Raw genomic sequence first — 17,350 nt, forward strand, 5'->3', positions numbered from 1 at the left:
TGTCCTCTTTACTCACTCTTCTACCTCCTCTTTGTGGACATTTGAATTTGTGACCTGCGTTCATGTTAGCTATTTAGTCAGTCTACTAGAGCTGTTAAGATTAAAAAGAAGTGTCTTAAAGTCTCCTGCTACTATTCTGTTTCTGTCCAGTTCTTCTTGAATTTCTTATAGTTTTGCTTTATATTGTTTGATGCCAATTTATTTGGTTTATTAATTCATGCAGCAACTAATTCAGGAATCTGCTATGTACCAGGAAGTGTAATAAGTACTAGGCCTGAGAAGCCAAACAAAAATTGTCCTGGGCTTCCCTGGTGGCACAGTGGTTAAGAATCTGCCTGCCAAGGCAAGGGACACAGGTTCGAGCCCTGGCCTGGGAAGATCCCATATGCTGCGGAGCAACTAAGCCCATGCGCTACAACTACTGAGCCTGAGCTCTAGAGCCCGCAAGCCAGAACTACTGAGCCCACGTGCCACAGCTACTGAAGCCTACGCCCCTAGAGCCCGTGCTCCGCAGCAAGAGAAGCCACAACAGTGATAAGCCCGTGCACCGCAACAAAGAGTTAGCCCTCGCTCACCGCAACTAGAGAAAGCCCACGCGCAGCAACGAAGACCCAACGCAGCCAATAAATTAAAAAAAAAAAAAAATTGTCCTGGCCTTTGTGGAAGTTGCAGTCTAGTGGAGGCATATGTTAATTGAATGAAACTGTAAGGCTTTTAAGTGTGATAAAATACTATGAGGGAAAAGAGCTGAATGAATGAGGAGCTGGCCACTTGACAGAGTGGGAGAGAGTATTCTAGGTAGAGAGAACAGCTGTGGGGAGGCAGCGAGCTTTGCATGATCCAGGAGGCCAGTGTGGCTGAAGCAGAAAGGAGAGGGGGAGGCTGAGTTTGGAGCAGTAGCCAGGGCGTACCTCACAGAGGGCCCTGTAGGTCTCAGGAAGGAGTTTGGATTTTAATCCAAGTATGGTGGGGACTCACTGAAAGGCTTAAAGTTGGGGACTGGCACAATCATATTTACTTTTTATTAAGTTGTTCATAACTGTTATATCTTCATTGTAGACTGCATCCTTTATCATTACAAAATCTTTGTTCCATTTAGGGATTTAAAAATTTTTGCTTTGAATTAAACTTTTGTAACTCCTTTTTATTTCCATTTCCTACAAAGAGAAGTGTACCTGGGACATCCTGTTGAAAATAGCTAGTAGGCAGTTGGAAATAATGTCTCTGGAGTTCTGAAGCGAGGTCTGGGTAGAGAAATGCATTTAGAAGTCATTGATATTTGGGTGGTAATTGAGTCCACTGATAACTGGCGGAAAGCAGGAGAATCCGGTGAGGACTAAACTTTGGGGAATTTGCACGTGTAAGAGAGGTGTTTGGCAGAGGGACAGCTGGTCAGGGAAATTGAGTCCTGGGTGGCACAGGAAATTCAAGAAGGATGTTGTGGCCAAATATGTCAGATGTTTTCAAAGAGAGGCTAGGTAAAACAGGTGGTATGTTACAGCACTTTCTATCCCAGGTATCGGTTGATGTTTACAAGTTTGCAGTTAATTTAATAATCTTATTTAATCTTACTCTGTATTTAGGCTGTAACATGATATGTCCTGTTAGCTATATATATTGAAAAAATTGAAACAAATAATTGAAACAATTAGAAGTAAGGAGCTTTAGAACAGATTTTCTGAACTTTTTGCTTTTACTTTACGTAATTTCAAATATGCAGAAAAGCTGAAAGAATAGTACAATGAACACCCAGTATACCCTTCTCTTGGATTCACCGATTTTTGTTGTTTATAAATTTATGTATTTATTTATTTATGGCTGCATTGGTCTTTGTTGCTGCGTGCGGGCTTTCTCTAGTTGCGGCGAGGTGGGGGCTACTCTTCCTCTTGTGTGCGGGCTTCTCATTGCGGTGGCTTCTCTTGCAGAGCACGGGCTCTAGGTGCGGGGGCTTCAGTAGTTGTGGCTCGCGGGCTGTAGAGCGCAGGCTCAGTAGTTGTGGTGCATGGACTTAGTTGCTCCGCAGCATGTGGGATCTTCCTGGACCAGGGCTCGAACCCGTGTACACTGCATTGGCAGGCGATTCTTAACCACTGCACCATCAGGGAAGTCCCGGATTCACCAATTTTTATAAACATTTTTGCCATATTTGGTTGCTCAGTCTTTTAAAATTTTCTTTTTGCTGAACCACTGAATAGTAAGTTGTAGACGTAATAGCACTTCACCTCTAAATACTTCAGCATACTCAAGACATTTAATTTAACATGGATATAACATTACATTTCAAATTTCCCCAATTGTCCTCTATTGCTGTTTTGTTTCTTTATCCAAGATTCAGTCAAGGGTCTTGTATTGCTTTTACTTGACATCTCTTTTGTTCCTTTAATTTAGAGCTCTTCTGTCACTTTTGGAGAGGGAAGGGTTCTTTTGTGACAGTGACATTTTTTCATTGTCCAGGCCAATTGTCTTTAGAATGTCTCACTGTTTGGGTTTATCTGATTGTTTCCGATAGAAACACACATTATATAGAGAGTTATGGGGTCTAGAAGTATGAAAACACTATAAATATTCTTCTTAGAATTAATACAATAAAAATGTATGAACCAAACTGAAAAATCTACTGTGGCATCTGGATTTTAATCTTGGCATGACCTCACCCCTGGACCTCTAGTTTTGCTTCTGGGTATCATTTGTTGAACACACTTTTTTTTTTTGTTTTTTGTTTTGGTTATTACAATAAAACATGGTCTGTGCTCTCAGGGAGTTAACAAATGAGCTGGGGGCACATGAGTAATTGCCTGTAATATAAATGCACTCACACTATAATGGAGAGCTGTACAAAGTGTCAGAGAAGCACAGTGCCTGGAGGCACAGGAGAGGACAGAAGAGGCGACATTTGATCAGGGCCTTGGAAAAGGTCTAGGATTTCTTGCAGCTTCAGCAAATTAAGGCAATATCTGCTTAAAATGTACAGAGAAGTTTTTAAATTAAAAAAGCGAGAAATTAACAAATACAGATGGTGCCCCACGGTGCATATTTTAAAAACCCAAGCATGTAGAAAAGGACCCCAAGCAACAGTTAACACTTGGTGAATATTGTTGCCAGTTCTTCCAAAGAGCTCAGAGAAGAGAGCATCCCTATAGACTCTATGAAGTAGAATTCTATTGTGGAATTAAAAGGAGTGGGAAGTTTTGCCTTAGCAACTGTCAGGTTGTTCAGATAATGTACATAGTAGCATATTCTTCTATTAAGGTAATAATCTGTCACATGGGCCAGAATCCTTGTTTAGTCAAGAAACTCTCTCCCTTGGGCTTCCCTGGTGGCACAGTGGTTAAGAATCCACCTGCCAGTGCAGAGGACATGGGTTTGAGCCCTGGTTTGGGAAGATCCCATGTGCCGCGGAGCAACTAAGCCCGTCCGCCACAACTACTGAGCATGCACTCTAGAGCCCTCGAGCCACAACTACTGAGCCCATGTGCCACAACTACTGAAGCCCTCACACCTAGAGCCCGTGCTCCACAACAAGAGAAGCCACCGCAATGAGAAGCCTGCTCACCGCAATGAAGAGTAGCCCCCACTCGCCTCAACTAGAGAAGGCCCGCATGGAGCAACGAAGACCCAACGCAGCCAAAAATAAAATAAATAAATTTAAAAAAAGAAACTCTCTCCCTTAACCTGGACTGTGTTGGAAATTCACTGACAAATTCTTGCTGTTTGGTTCCCGTACCCGCTCCCCACCCCCATGCAGACCACTTTCCATCCATAGCATTTTCTTCTTGTAGGCTTATTAATGTCTTTGATTAGGCTTCAGCTTCCTTTCACACCTGTCCTATTCTAATCATACCTTCTTAGGCAGCTTCTTGATTCTCTTGTTTGAGTTTCCAAAAAAGCCCCACTTTTTGCTTGGTAGTGGGAATATCCAATTTCGGTAAAGCTGTGATTTTCACACTTGGCTGCACATCAGAATTATCTGGGGAGAAAGATAAAAATACAGATTACTGAGCTTCACCTGGGGTTCTGTAAATTTGAATTGCATTTTGATACTCTACTTTTAACAGTTTACCATGTGATTTTGCTGCACTTCTGGTTTTAGGATGGATAGTTTTCAAGGCAGCATGTCAAACTTTAATGTGTACGTGAATCACCCGAAGATTTTGAGAAACTGCAAATCCTAATTTAGTAAGCCTGAGATTCTGACTTCATTTCAAGCCTCATAGATAATGCCAATCACATTTTGAGTAGCAAGCTTTGAAGGTAACTGGAATTAGTGGATTTCATCTGATGTGTATTAATTTTTACTCAACAATCTCAGAGGGATAACCTTTTTGAGTTCCAGGGCAGTGGTTCTCAAACTGTGGACCTCAGACCAGCAGTTAGTATCGCATGGGAATTGTTAGAAATGCAAATTGAGACTCTTTCCTAGTCCTTTGAGTCAGAAGCTGTTCTAATTAGAATCAGCTCTCCAGGTGATTCTGATGCGCAAAATTTGAAGACCAGTGTTCTAGGACTTCTCATGGTAGTCCTCTATTTATTTACATAGTGAGGAGTGAAAACACATTTCTGACATCTGCAAATAATGTAAAGACATCATTTTCTTGTGTAATTGCATAGGCTAGAGTTTGAAACTACTGGTTCTTTCAGCAAAGTGTTTCAATTTTACATATATATATTCTTTTTCATATTCTTTTCCATTATGGTTTATCATAGGCTATTGAATATAGTCACCTGTGCTATGCAGTAGGACCTTGTTGTTTATCCATCCTATATATAATAGTTTGCGTCTGCTAATCCCACACTCCCAATCCTTCCCTCCTCCACCCCACCCCCACCCCCTGCTTGGCAACCACAAGTCTGTTCTGTATGTCTGTGAGTCAGTTTCTGTTTCACAGATATGTTCATTTGTGTCATATTTTAGATTCCACATGTAAGTGATATCGTATGATATTTGTCTTTTTTTTTTTCCTTAAAATTTATTTATTTATTTAGTTTTGGCTGTGTTGGGTCTTCGTTGCTGCGCACGGGCTTTCTCTAGTTGTGGCAAACAGGGCAACTTTTCATTGCGGTGCGCAGGCTTCTTATTGCAGGGGCTTCTCTTGTTGGAGAGCAAGGCCTCTAGGTGCATGAGCTTCAGTAGTTGTGGCACGTGGGCTCAGTAGTTGTGGCTCATGGGCTCTAGAGCGCAGGCTCAGTAGTTGTGGTGCACGGGCTTAGTTGCTCCGCGGCATGTGTGATCTTCCCGGACCAGGGTTCGAACCCGTGTCCCCTGCATTGGCAGGCGGATTCTTAACCACTGCACTACCAGGGAAGCCGTGTCTTTCTCTTTCTGATTTACTTCACTTAGTATGATAATCTCTAGGTCCATCCATGTTGCTGCAAATGGCATTATTCTTTTTTATGGCTGAGTAATATTCCTGTGTGTGTGTGTGTGTGTGTGTGTGTGTGTGTGTGTGTGTGTGTATGTATTACATCTTCTCTATCCATTCACCTGTCAATGGATGGACATTTAGGTTGCTTCCATGCCTTGGCTATTGTAAATAGTGCTGCTGTGAACATAGGGGTGCATGTGTCTTTTTGAATTATAGTTTTGTCTGGGTATATGCCCAGGAGTAGGATTGCTGGATCATACGGTAACTCTAGTTTTTTGAGGAACCTCCATACTATTTTCCATAGTGGCTGCACCAATTTACATTCTCACCAACAGTGTAGGGAGGGTTCCCTTTTCTCCACACCCTCTCTGGCACTTATTATTTGTAGACTTTTTAATGATGGCCATTCTGACCAGTATGAGGTGGTAACTCATTGTAGTTTTGATTTGCATTACTCTAATAATTAGTGATGATGAGCATCTTTTTGTGTGCCTACTAAACTCCTGATTCTTTCAGTAAATATTTATTAAGTATTCTCAGCAGCAGAAATACACAGACAAAACTCCCTGCCCTTAAGGAGATTACATTCTAGTGTTGATATTAACTACTAGTTCATATATATATTATATATATACATCCATTCATCCATAAGCAGTAGATAAAACTGTTTCGCATGGTTCCAAATTATTTATCCTTTTGTAGCAATTTTTTTTGGTAGCAGTTTCATTTGTTTCATGGTGTTTTTATGATTGATCCATGCCGACATATGTAGCCCTTGACTGCTCTATGGAATTTTATCAAATGGGGAATTCCCTGGTGGTCCACTGGTTAGGACTCCATGCTTTCACTGCCGGGGGCCCGGGTTTGATCCCTGGTCAGGGAACTAGGATCCCGCAAGCCAAGCAGCATGGCCCCCAAAAAAGGATTCTATCAGATGAATGTTCCACAGTTTAATCGTTCCCCTGTTGATGTATATTTTGGTTGTTTCCAGCTTGATTGACCGCTTGCTTTTATACGCAATGTTCAGTGTTCTGCATATGTATAAGGAGAGTTTCTCTAGAGAAGTGTTTTTCTTTCTTTTTTCGGGGGGGTGGGTTGGGGTGTGGCTTGTGGGATCTTAGTTCCCTGACCAGGGGATCAAACCTGGGCCCTCGGCAGTGAAAGCTCAGAGTCCTAACCACTGGACTGCCAGGGAATTCCTGAGAAGTGTTTTTCAAACTGTGGGCTGCAACCAGCATAATTTAAAAGCAGAAAGAGAATGGAATAGAAGGTATTGGAATGGGATGGAAGAGAAGATATTAGTATAAGAGTAGTGCTTTGTAGAACTTTAGTTTTGGGGTAGGTGTGTAGGTAGATTTAAATGTAAAATGTATTTCTTACTTTGGATCATGGGCAAAAAATTTTCAAACTGCCCCTTCAGGGTTGTGTGCACAACCTTAACCTGACTGTTACTGAATTGCTCTCCAAAGTGGTGACGGCACTTACAGTCCCGAGTGTGGTATACCGGTGTCTCTGTTGTTCTCCGTTCTTCCCAAGTTTGTTTGGATGGACTTTAAAATTTTTGTCCATTGTTGAGTATGAAACAGTATCTCATTGTGGTTTTAATTTGCCTTTTCCTGATGGCTAGTGAGGTTGACGTTAATCCCTTTTTTTTTAATACAGGAAAATTAATATACTTTATCTGCTAGATAGTAGATCAGTGTTGAAAATGGTAATGAGTGTAATCCTCAATGGTATATTATAAATACATTTCCCTGAATAGTTGAAATATCTTGACTTGCTAATACTAATGATTGACAGTTGAGGGGCTTAAGTGGTTTAATTTTATGAGTTTTCTCTTTATACACTGTAATCTGTGCTCACTTCTGTAAACCCAAATCTTTGAATTTGGCAAAATGACCTTATATTTGTATTCATACAAGACCGTCAGTAGCCATTACTGGCAGCATATTAATATTTTTATATATTTGTATAGATACCTGCCCAATATTTTTCTTTTAAAATATTATAATAAAAATATATGCATGTGGTATTTAAGAATATAAAAGGATAAAAAAATTAGTCTTTCTTTTTTTTCCTCCATTTCTCCTCTCCAGGAACAGCTACTTTAAAAAGATTCATATATGACCTCTTTGATGTATATACTTTATTATTGTTCTCTTTTCTTTTTTTGTTTCTAATTTTGTTTCTCAAATGACATTCTAGTCATTGTTCTGTAGCTGGCTTTTTCATCTACTTAATTATACATCTTAAAGATTTCTTATTTCAGCACATGAATTTTACCTTATTCCCGCATGCGTGCTGCAACTAAAAGATCCCCTGTGCCGCAATTAAGACCTGGCGCAGCCTAAATAAATAAATAAAAAAAAATTGAATCGATTTAAACTCCCAATAATGCTTCAGAATGAACTGGCCAGCATTTAATGCTAACTTGTAAAAGTGCTCACGTTGTTCAGTATGTATGTAGTTCTAGTTTGAATAGATACTATTTTGTGGTTTCCAGCTAGATGATAGAATGTAGAATTTATGAACCTTTGTTTGCCTTTCTTCCTTTTACCTTAGAAAGCTAACAGACTTTAGCTTAATATAAAGCTAAATGAACTGTTAAATATTAGAATAATACATGCTTATCCAAAATCTTTCAGAATCTGTGAAAGCTGATATTTTAAAATTAGATATCAAATTAAATTAGACTACTGTTACTCTCTAAGTTAATTTACTACAAAAGAGTACTATCAACAGTTTTTTTTTAAACATTAACTGCTCTCATTGATAGTCTTGAAATAGCAATTTACTGAGTTTCTCATTATAAAAGGCTTGTATACAGTGTTAGATACTGTTTTAATCAGTACTCTTTTATTTGCAAGCAACAGAAAACCAGCATGTTCACTTAAGCAAAAGGGGAGTGGTTTTTGGTTTGTGTGACTGGGAAATTTGTTTTTTAAAAATAAATTTATTTATTTATTTATTGTCTGCATTGGGTCTTCATTGCTGTGCACGGGCTTTCTCTAGTTGCGGCGAGCGTGGGCTACTCTTCGTGGTGGTGCGTGGGCTTCTCACTGTGGTGGCTTTCTTGTTGCAGAACCTGGGCTCTAGGTGTGCGGGCTTCAGTAGTTGTGGCACGCGGGCTCTTGAGTGCAGGCTCAGTAGTTGTGGCGCACAGGCCCAGTTGCTCTGCAGCATGTGGGATCTTCCTGGACCAGGGATCGAACCCATGTCCCCTGCATTGGCAGGCGGATTCTTAACCATTGCGCCACCAGGGAAGTCCTGACTGGGAAATTTGAATGACAGGTTCTGTCAGTACTCGTGAGTTATCAATCCTTATCTCCCATTTCTGCTTCTGTCTCTTGTCCTTATTCCCTTCTTCCACAAGGGAGGTAAAGGTGGGTTAGCCACATATAGCCTCTGGCCACCTTCATGGAAAGAACGAGCTTCAGAGCACTTCTCACTCAGCATCTGAATATAAAATCCCAGGCAAGACTCTCACTGGCCTGCTTTGCCAGTGATCAAGAGGTGGAATACTGTGTTTGGGGGCCCCATCAGAATCACATGGTGTAGGGGAAGGGTAATTCTCTAAAGGGAATGATGCTAGCTAATGCTTCCAATAAAACAAACGTGCCAGATCTTTCTTCGGCATAAGAGGTGGGTGTTCAGCTATGGAGGTGGAATGGATACCATGAATAGGTAAATTGTAGGGTAACAAATGATTCAAAGAAGGCTACGAGAATTCAGAAGAGTTTGGGGGAGTTAGAATAGTCTTTTGGAGGAAATGGTACCAGAGTTAAATCTTAGGGTGGTGGTGTTATGTTCCACACCAGTTGGTTTCTTTCTTCATAAGGTCACTTTTATTCATCTTTTTCTTCGTTCCCACAGCCAGACTCTGAATCCAGGTCTTTATCTTCTGGGTAGTCGCAGAAGATGCCCTGTGTCTGGTTTGTTCCCCCTGTCCTATTCATTGTATACACTGAAGCCAGAGAAGTCTTTCTGGAACATTCTTCTCATGTCCCTGCCCTGCTCAAAAAGTCTTCATTACTTCATTCAAAGCCATCAACCTACATTACTGCCAGAATAAAGTGCTGTAAAAATGCCTACACCTAACATTTACGGATCCACGTTCTGATCCTAGAACTACTTTTCCAGCCTTTCCTTATGTAATCCTTTACTTGGACTCTGTTTGACAGCATTTTGCATAAACAGCTGAGAGGAACACAGGGACTGTTTCTATAAGCAGGTTTGTCTCATTTGGTGACTTGTGTTTCTTCTCCTGCATTTGAGGGTATTCCTCTAGATTCAGTCTTCCCTTTAATCCTTTTCTACTTTCTCTCATTTATACTTTTGCAAATGAGGCCCAAGTAACTTCCAGAAGACAGTGAAATGGACTGGATTACCATCGTGATGCTTATTACTAGCATGGTGATTCTGTGATTTAATTGAATCTGCGAAAACTGCATCTTTGTAGTAGATGGATATTTGCTGAGATGGAGGAGGTTTCTTTCTTACGATGTAGGCTCACCAGCAAAGTCTGGCCCAGAGTGATCCCTTGGACTTTTTTCTGCAGAAACTAATGGATATAATCTTATTTGGAAAATCTTTCCAGTGAATGAATATGGGGGGGTGCATTGTATAAAATAAAAGATCTTGACCTTTTATATTCTTTAGCATACTTTCTTTTCCTGGTGCCCTGTACCCTTTTAGTTTGTACATGATGAGAATTCACTAGATGTGAGGAGGGCACAGCAATGGGGAAGGGAGGAGGCAGTTAAGAGGTGACCAGCAACCCAAAACCATAGTTAATAAAACTTAGTTAATAAAACAATAGCACAAAAATAAATTTAATGTTAATTGATCTCATAAAAAGTCTGCTATTTAAAAGTACATTTCCTATTCTGTAAATATCATTGGAAAGTGTAATAATAATAATAATGCAGGCATGGGCATGGCAATTCTGGAGAAAATTGTTTCTTTCCATAAGTTTCTTATTAATACCTCATAGACTTGTTCAGAGGATTAAATGAGATCTGCTTGCTTGTTATGAACTAAGGTCTCAAATGCTATATATTGATACATTTACATACATATATATTCCTGGACTGTACATTTCATAAATTGGCGAACAGGCACGCCTCCTGTTGCTTAATTTACAGCTAAAAATTATAATCTGTTGTCTGTTTCCTAAGTGAGCCCTGCTCCCCCTTTTTCTCCCAGTATTGGAACCCTGCTTCTCTTCTCTCTTCCTTACTTCTTCTTCCTTTCTGTCTCAGCCCTAACCTTGTGCTTCACTGTGGAACTCCCCATTACATGGCTCTCAGGAAGAACTGGCCAAGGAAAGGGTGCGCTGCACCAGAGAACTTCCTGTCTGATTGCTGAGAGGCATTTCTTAGTGCAGCTGGCACCATGTGAGATCTGTTACGCCTGTTCTCTTCTTTGGAGATGTCTTTTTCTCGTTTATGTTCTTGTCAGATCTTTCACAAATGCACTGTTATTTTTTATCATGGTTACCTGTAAACCAGTTAACCCCTCTAGGTAATTGAGAACTGATTATAATTGTAAATTTTTTTTTACTTCTAGTTTGGGATATAATGGGAACACTTTAAATTTAGATTTTCTATAGACTTAAAGATTAGAGCTAAATCATTGCTTCTTGGTATTATTTTAACTTGACAGTTACTGGAAAAATAGAAGTATGCTTCTCTCTTTTTGGGGGTATATGTCCAAATAGGAAAAACCTTAGTTTGTAGAAATGATGTATTGATTTGTAATTATACCATTTCTTTATTTACAGGTAGGCGAAAACCGAGAGTACATCGGCCTCGTTCTCCAATATTGGAAGAAAAAGACATCCCACCCCTTGAATTTCCCAAGTCCTCTGAGGATTTAATGGTGCCTAACGAGCATATAATGAATGTTATTGCCATTTATGAGGTACTGCGGAACTTTGGTACAGTTTTAAGGTTATCTCCTTTTCGCTTTGAGGACTTTTGTGCAGCTCTGGTGAGTCAAGAGCAGTGCACACTTATGGCGGAGATGCACGTAGTGCTTTTGAAAGCAGTTTTGCGTGAAGAAGACACCTCCAATACTACCTTTGGACCTGCCGATCTGAAAGATAGTGTGAATTCCACGCTGTATTTCATCGATGGCATGACGTGGCCAGAGGTGCTGCGGGTGTACTGTGAGAGTGACAAGGAGTACCATCATGTCCTTCCTTACCAAGAAGCAGAGGACTATCCTTATGGACCAGTAGAGAACAAAATCAAAGTTCTGCAGTTCTTAGTCGATCAGTTTCTTACCACAAACATTGCTCGTGAGGAGTTGATGTCTGAAGGGGTGATCCAGTACGATGACCACTGTAGGGTTTGTCACAAACTCGGGGATTTGCTTTGCTGTGAGACCTGCTCAGCAGTGTACCATTTGGAATGTGTGAAGCCGCCTCTCGAGGAGGTGCCAGAGGATGAGTGGCAGTGTGAAGTCTGTGTAGCACATAAGGTTCCTGGTGTGACTGACTGCGTTGCTGAAATCCAAAAAAACAAACCATATATTCGACATGAACCTATTGGATATGACAGAAGTCGGAGGAAATACTGGTTCTTAAACCGAAGACTCATAATGTGAGTAAATCTGGTCTTAAATTTTTGTATGTATTTAAAATTAAGCCAACTTCCTTCATGATTGATGTAGAGCTGTGCTGCTGATGTGATATAAACCTTGGTGATTTAATAATGAGTTGTATAGTTTAATAATTTCTAACTTGAAAGAATATGTACATTAAAACATTTTTTAAAATTGTAAGGAAAGAAGGGTGTATGAAAAAAAGCAAAATACACACCATTGTACTCAATGCCTAGGATGGAAAGCAGAACGTTACTTACTAGGTGGGATGCCACATGCCATTGTGGGCCCTTCCCCCATTAGATTCCCTGCAGCCCACCATGAGGTAATCTGCATCCTAACTTTGGTGTTAGGATTTTCTTGCTTCTCTTTTTAGTTTTACTATATTTGTATATAAAATGGAGCAGCAAGAACAAAGAAACTGTCTAAGGAAAGATCAGTGCTGCCATGATTGGTTGCAGCCTCCCAGGAGAAACCCAACCTGAGGGTTTTCACGAGATTCTTCCAGGCAGGACAGTGGGAAGGGCGGGAGGAAGTCTGGGGAAGTGAGGGTGCTTGGCAGGGTTGTAGTGTGGACTTGGTTTTGGACATCCTGTAGAAGTATGGTCAGAGGGAGTGGGTTACTTTGTATTTTCAGCTTCTAAAGCTTTTCTTTTTAAAATATTTTGTTTATTCATTCATTCATTCGTTCATTTATTTATTTTCTTTTGGCTGCGCTGTGTGACATGTGGGATCTTAGTTCCCCGACTATGGATCGAACACCCTGTACACCCTGCAGTGGAAGCGTGGTGTCTTGACCACTGGACCACCAGGGAAGTCCTCAGCTTCTAAAGTTTTCAAAGCCTTCTTCAAGCTCTCAGAATTAGGTCAAATCAGAAAATTTGTGGTGAGATGAAATGAAAGAGCAGGCATAGAGAGGAGAGAAGGAACTTCATCAGCACATGGTCAGGCCAAGCCAGGTACAGAGAAGTATCTTAGCCAGGTCCTCCCTTAGTTTTTAAAGATGGTACAGAGTAAACAGCGAATTTCAGAATTTTGTACAGTTGTCTTCTTGTAGTGTTGCTGTTGAGAAACCTGAATCCATTCATTGATTCTTTGTATATAACCACTTTGGACTTACCTGGAAACTTGTAGAATCTTCTCTTTGCCTTCAGAGTTTTCTGCAGTTTTCGAGTGATAGGGCCTTGTGTGGGTCTGTTTTCATCCATTGTGTGTGTGGTGGGCACTTGCAATCTGACAGTTGAGTCAGTTCTGAGAACTTCCCTTGAGGACTTCCTCCTCTCCTTTTGCCTGTTGTATTTATCTTGAACTATTACTTTATTGAATGTTGGGCTTCCTATTTTGGTCTTCTGATTTTATCTTTTCACTCCAGTTTTCCTCTTTGTCTTCGTTCTCTTTGGAATGTGTGTGTGTGTGCGCGCGTGTGTTACTCAATTTTTCTAGATTTCCTTATCTTGGTCTTCAAGCCCTACTATTTATTTTTTATATTCTATCACATTTTTATTTTCTAAGAGCTCTTTTGTTCTTAAAATCATCCTCCTTTTTAAAAAATCAAATCAAATCTTAGTTTTTTGTTTTCTGGAAATAATAATTTCTCTTACTTTCGAGGATGTTATTGATAGTTTTTTCATGTGTTTTTCCCCACAGTGAATGGTCTGTGTTTCTTCCAGGCTGCTTCTTCCTGCTGTGTGTATTGGTCTGTCTCTTCCATCCTCAGATGTCTATTAATCCTTAATTTTCTGCTCCTGATTAGCACTGCGGGATTATACAGCTGATTGGAAGTTCTGAGCAAGTGTGTAGGCCATATCAATTTTGAGCTTAATTGTTGGGTGATTTTCTTAATCTTTTTTCTTGGTGGTCCCTGATGTCACTCACTATCTTTAGTCCTTCCTTCTGAGCTGGTCAGGTGACCCAGAGAGGCCTTCTCTGGTGTTCTGCTTGGAGCATGAGGGTTTGGCTGGCTGGGTGGTGGAGGCGGGCTGCATTTACTATGCACACCGCATTTACTGTGTACATAGCCACTCAGTACCTTGGTTTTCTGTACAGGACCTTTGTTCACACCTGCGCCTGGTGTCCCCTGGGCCAGAGAACCTCACTTTTACCTCCTGTAGAGACTAAACCTTTAGTGGCTTGAAGTGGATAGATAGGTGGCCTTGGGATCTGCTCCTAAAACAGCTTTCAAGCACTTCTCTGCTGTCGATACTCCCCTCCTCATTTTGGTGATTGTTGGTTCTCAGCTCCACCCTTTACGTTTCGGATTGGGCTTTCTTGGCTCTGGTTAAAGGCGGTTATCACTTGTCCATTTGCTTTCCTGCTTCCAAAAATTTTTTTGTTGTCTCTCTTATTTTCTCTAATCTTGTAAGTTTAAATCTTTAAAAATATTTCTTTAGTGGTTTTAAGAGGGTTTCAAGAGGGAGCAAACTGAGATGTGTGGATTCAGTCTTTTACCTTAATCCAGAAACTGATATGAGAAACAGTATATGAAGTTTTAAAAGTTTTAAATATACAAAGTATATTTTGTATGATTTGGTTTGGATCAGTTATTTTAAAATTTTGTATAATTTTTTTTGTTTTTTGCCCCCGCATCTCCCAAATATCTGGTTGTGGTGTTTATTGTGCCACCTTTCTCATGTCATGCTGTGGAGATGTAGCATGGAAACTTGTGTTGGCGAGGTCAGTACAAACGGAAAGATAACTGGAACCACGTTTTGGTTTGAAGTTTAATGCAGTCTTTCATTCTATGTGAAAAGTCAGTGAGACTGCCTTTCAGGGAGCCTGGTGCTTGTGCTCTCTAGATGTTCAGCGCAGCAGTTTACAGACCCTATCCACTCAGTCTCATGTGCCTTCCCGGAAGGTCTCAGAGTCATCAGGATTGCTGTGAACAAATCAGGAAGTAAATGAAGTCTATTCTGTGCTCCTGTTCTCCCATTCTTTTGTTCCCTTCCCTATCCTGCCTTTCTTCACCCTTTTTGGATGTTCATTCTCACTGCCTCTCACTTCCTTCCCTGTGCTGCTGTTTTGGGCCCCAGACATCCCAAAGGTGCTTTGTCCACATATAGGTAGGCCTTGACATCTGTAATGTAAGGCTTATCACACAGTAATCAATGGTGTAGGCCTTGGTGTTAGGGACCTATAGGTGGAACTAGTTGCTGATGGGTTAGTAATAACAATAGCCAACATCAACATTTATTCAGCACTTAATATATGCTGTACAGTTTTTTTGTTTGTTTTTTACATATTATATTTACGTAGAAAAAAAGGAAGTTAAAATTTCAACAGCTTTTTTCTTTTTAAACAAAAAGTATATCCCCAGCCAGGAAAATGGGTAAATCTAGAGAGATCCTCAAGGAGTTTATTAAACTGTCAACTTGCCCTACGGACAGTAACAGATTTAATTTATCATTGGATTGAAAAGTTCATTTTTATTTTTATATAACCTAAATAGTAAATTTGCCTTTTCTCTGAAAATTTTATACACAATTTTATAACCTTCAAAAATGACAATAAAAAATCAAATTATGTTTATAAATTTTTGTTATTTCAGTATATAAGAACCTTTTACTTTCTTTTTGACATTTACGGTTTCACAATATATATCTTAAATTTGTATGTTTACTTTTTTTTTTTGTCTTTATCCAGGCCATTTATTACTAGACAGTTGTCATACAGAGTGGTTAAATATTAAAGCTCTGAAAAAGCCCTGGTTTGCATTCCTGGCCTTGTTAATTACAAGTTCTGTGTCATATTAAAGCACCTGCAACCCTTCTAAGCCTGATTTTTTTCACCTATAAAATGAGAATTGTCATTGCTTCATGAATTGTGAATGCTTGTATGGTTATTTATTTATAAAATTTATTTATTTATTTTTGGCCGCGTTGGGTCTTTGTTGCTGCACGCGGGCTTTCTCTAGTTGCGAGGAGCAGGGGCTACTCTTTGTTGCGGTGCGCAGGCTTCTCATTGTGGTGGCTTCTCTTGTTGCAGAGCACAGGCTCTAGGCGCGTGGGCCTCAGCAGCTGTGGCAGGTGGGCTTAGCAGCTGTGGCTCGTGGGCTCCAGAGCGCAGGCTCAGCAGTTGTGGCACACAGGCCCAGTTGCTCCACGGCATGTGGGATCCTCCTGGGCCAGGGCTCGAGCCCGTGTCCCCTGCATTGGCACGTGGATTCCCAACCACTGCGCCACCAGGGAAGCCCCTGTATGTTTACTTCAGTAATCAAGACACTATTTGCGAAGTATACCTAGTATTTTTATTATTCTGTTATTTACTTTAACAGCTTTATTGAGTTGGGTTTTTTTTTGTGTTTTTGTTTTTGGCCGCGCTGTGCTGCTTGCGGGATCTTAGTTCCCCGACCAGGGATCAAACCTGTGCCCCCTGCAGTGGAAGCACAGGGTCCTAACCCCTGGACCACCAGAGAATTCCCTGAGCTGTTTATTAATTTATGTATTATAAAATTCTATTGTTGTAGATATACAATTCTATAATTTTAGTAAATTAGCACTGAAAGTCCCACATCCCAGGAAACATTTTCTTCTGAGACAAATCCAAGTGGTTGGTTACTCCACATTTCAGTCATTCTGAAAGTGGTCTCATATCTGTTTACAGTTAATCTTACTCCCATTCTCAGTCTTAGAAAATCACTCTGCTGTTTGTATAAATTTGCTTTTTCTAAACATTTCATATAAAAAGAAACATATAATAATATTATTTTGTATCTCAGTTCTTTCACTTAGAATAATGTGTGCCTTACAGTTTTCTAATAAGCATTTTGTATATACTTTTTTTCATTAACCCTTACAACAACCCAGTAATGTGGGTACTATTTTTGTACATTTTATAGATGAAGAACTAAACTCAGAGAAGTTAAATAACTTGCTCTAGGACTTGCCCAAGACTCTATGGCTATTAGGAAGTAGGACCTAGAATTATTTTTTCAGGACCTATTTATAAGAATATTCTCTTTTCTTGTTTCTTCTTTTCTTTTTTTTGACCACACTATGCGGCTTGCAGGATCTTAGTTCCCTGACCAGGGATTGAATCCGGGCCAAGGCAGTGAAAGCGTGGAGTCCTAACCACTGGACCGCCAGGGAACTCCCAAGAATATTTTCAATAGCTAATTTTATACTGTAGTCTAGTTTCCAAGCCATCATCTTGAGAAGTCGGCAATTTGCCTTGTTTTAGCTGTTAAAAGCAATGCTCATAACTGGGGGGAGAAAGATAGTATAATGGTTTTGGCTCTGTTGGGACTGGGTTTTTCTGAGATCTTATAAATTTGAAACACAGGCATTTTTAGAAAATATGACATAAATTAAGTGATGTTTCAAAAAAGTCCTGTTTCTTGATAATTCAATATCAGTATATAAAACAACACTCAGACAAGTAGAAGA

The 17,350-nt window shown here is 40.1% G+C and overlaps 1 protein-coding gene across 11 annotated transcripts in view; it reads left to right on the forward strand.

Annotated features, from left to right (window-relative positions):
• The window catches only part of BPTF (bromodomain PHD finger transcription factor), a gene marked incomplete at its 5' end in the record, with an annotated part of 139,257 nt that overhangs the window by 22,143 nt on the left and 99,764 nt on the right, over positions 1-17,350 (forward strand). For all 11 annotated transcript variants that reach the window (XM_082678170.1, XM_082678175.1, XM_082678180.1 and 8 more), the window contains one exon: positions 11,146-11,968. In XM_082678170.1, the coding sequence (XP_082534296.1) occupies positions 11,146-11,968 (823 nt within the window). The remainder of the gene's footprint in view (positions 1-11,145; positions 11,969-17,350) is intronic.

Source organism: Grampus griseus (genome assembly GCF_964374135.1).
Source record: "Grampus griseus genome assembly, chromosome: 20".
In the NCBI taxonomy this organism is placed as follows: Eukaryota; Metazoa; Chordata; class Mammalia; order Artiodactyla; family Delphinidae; genus Grampus; species Grampus griseus.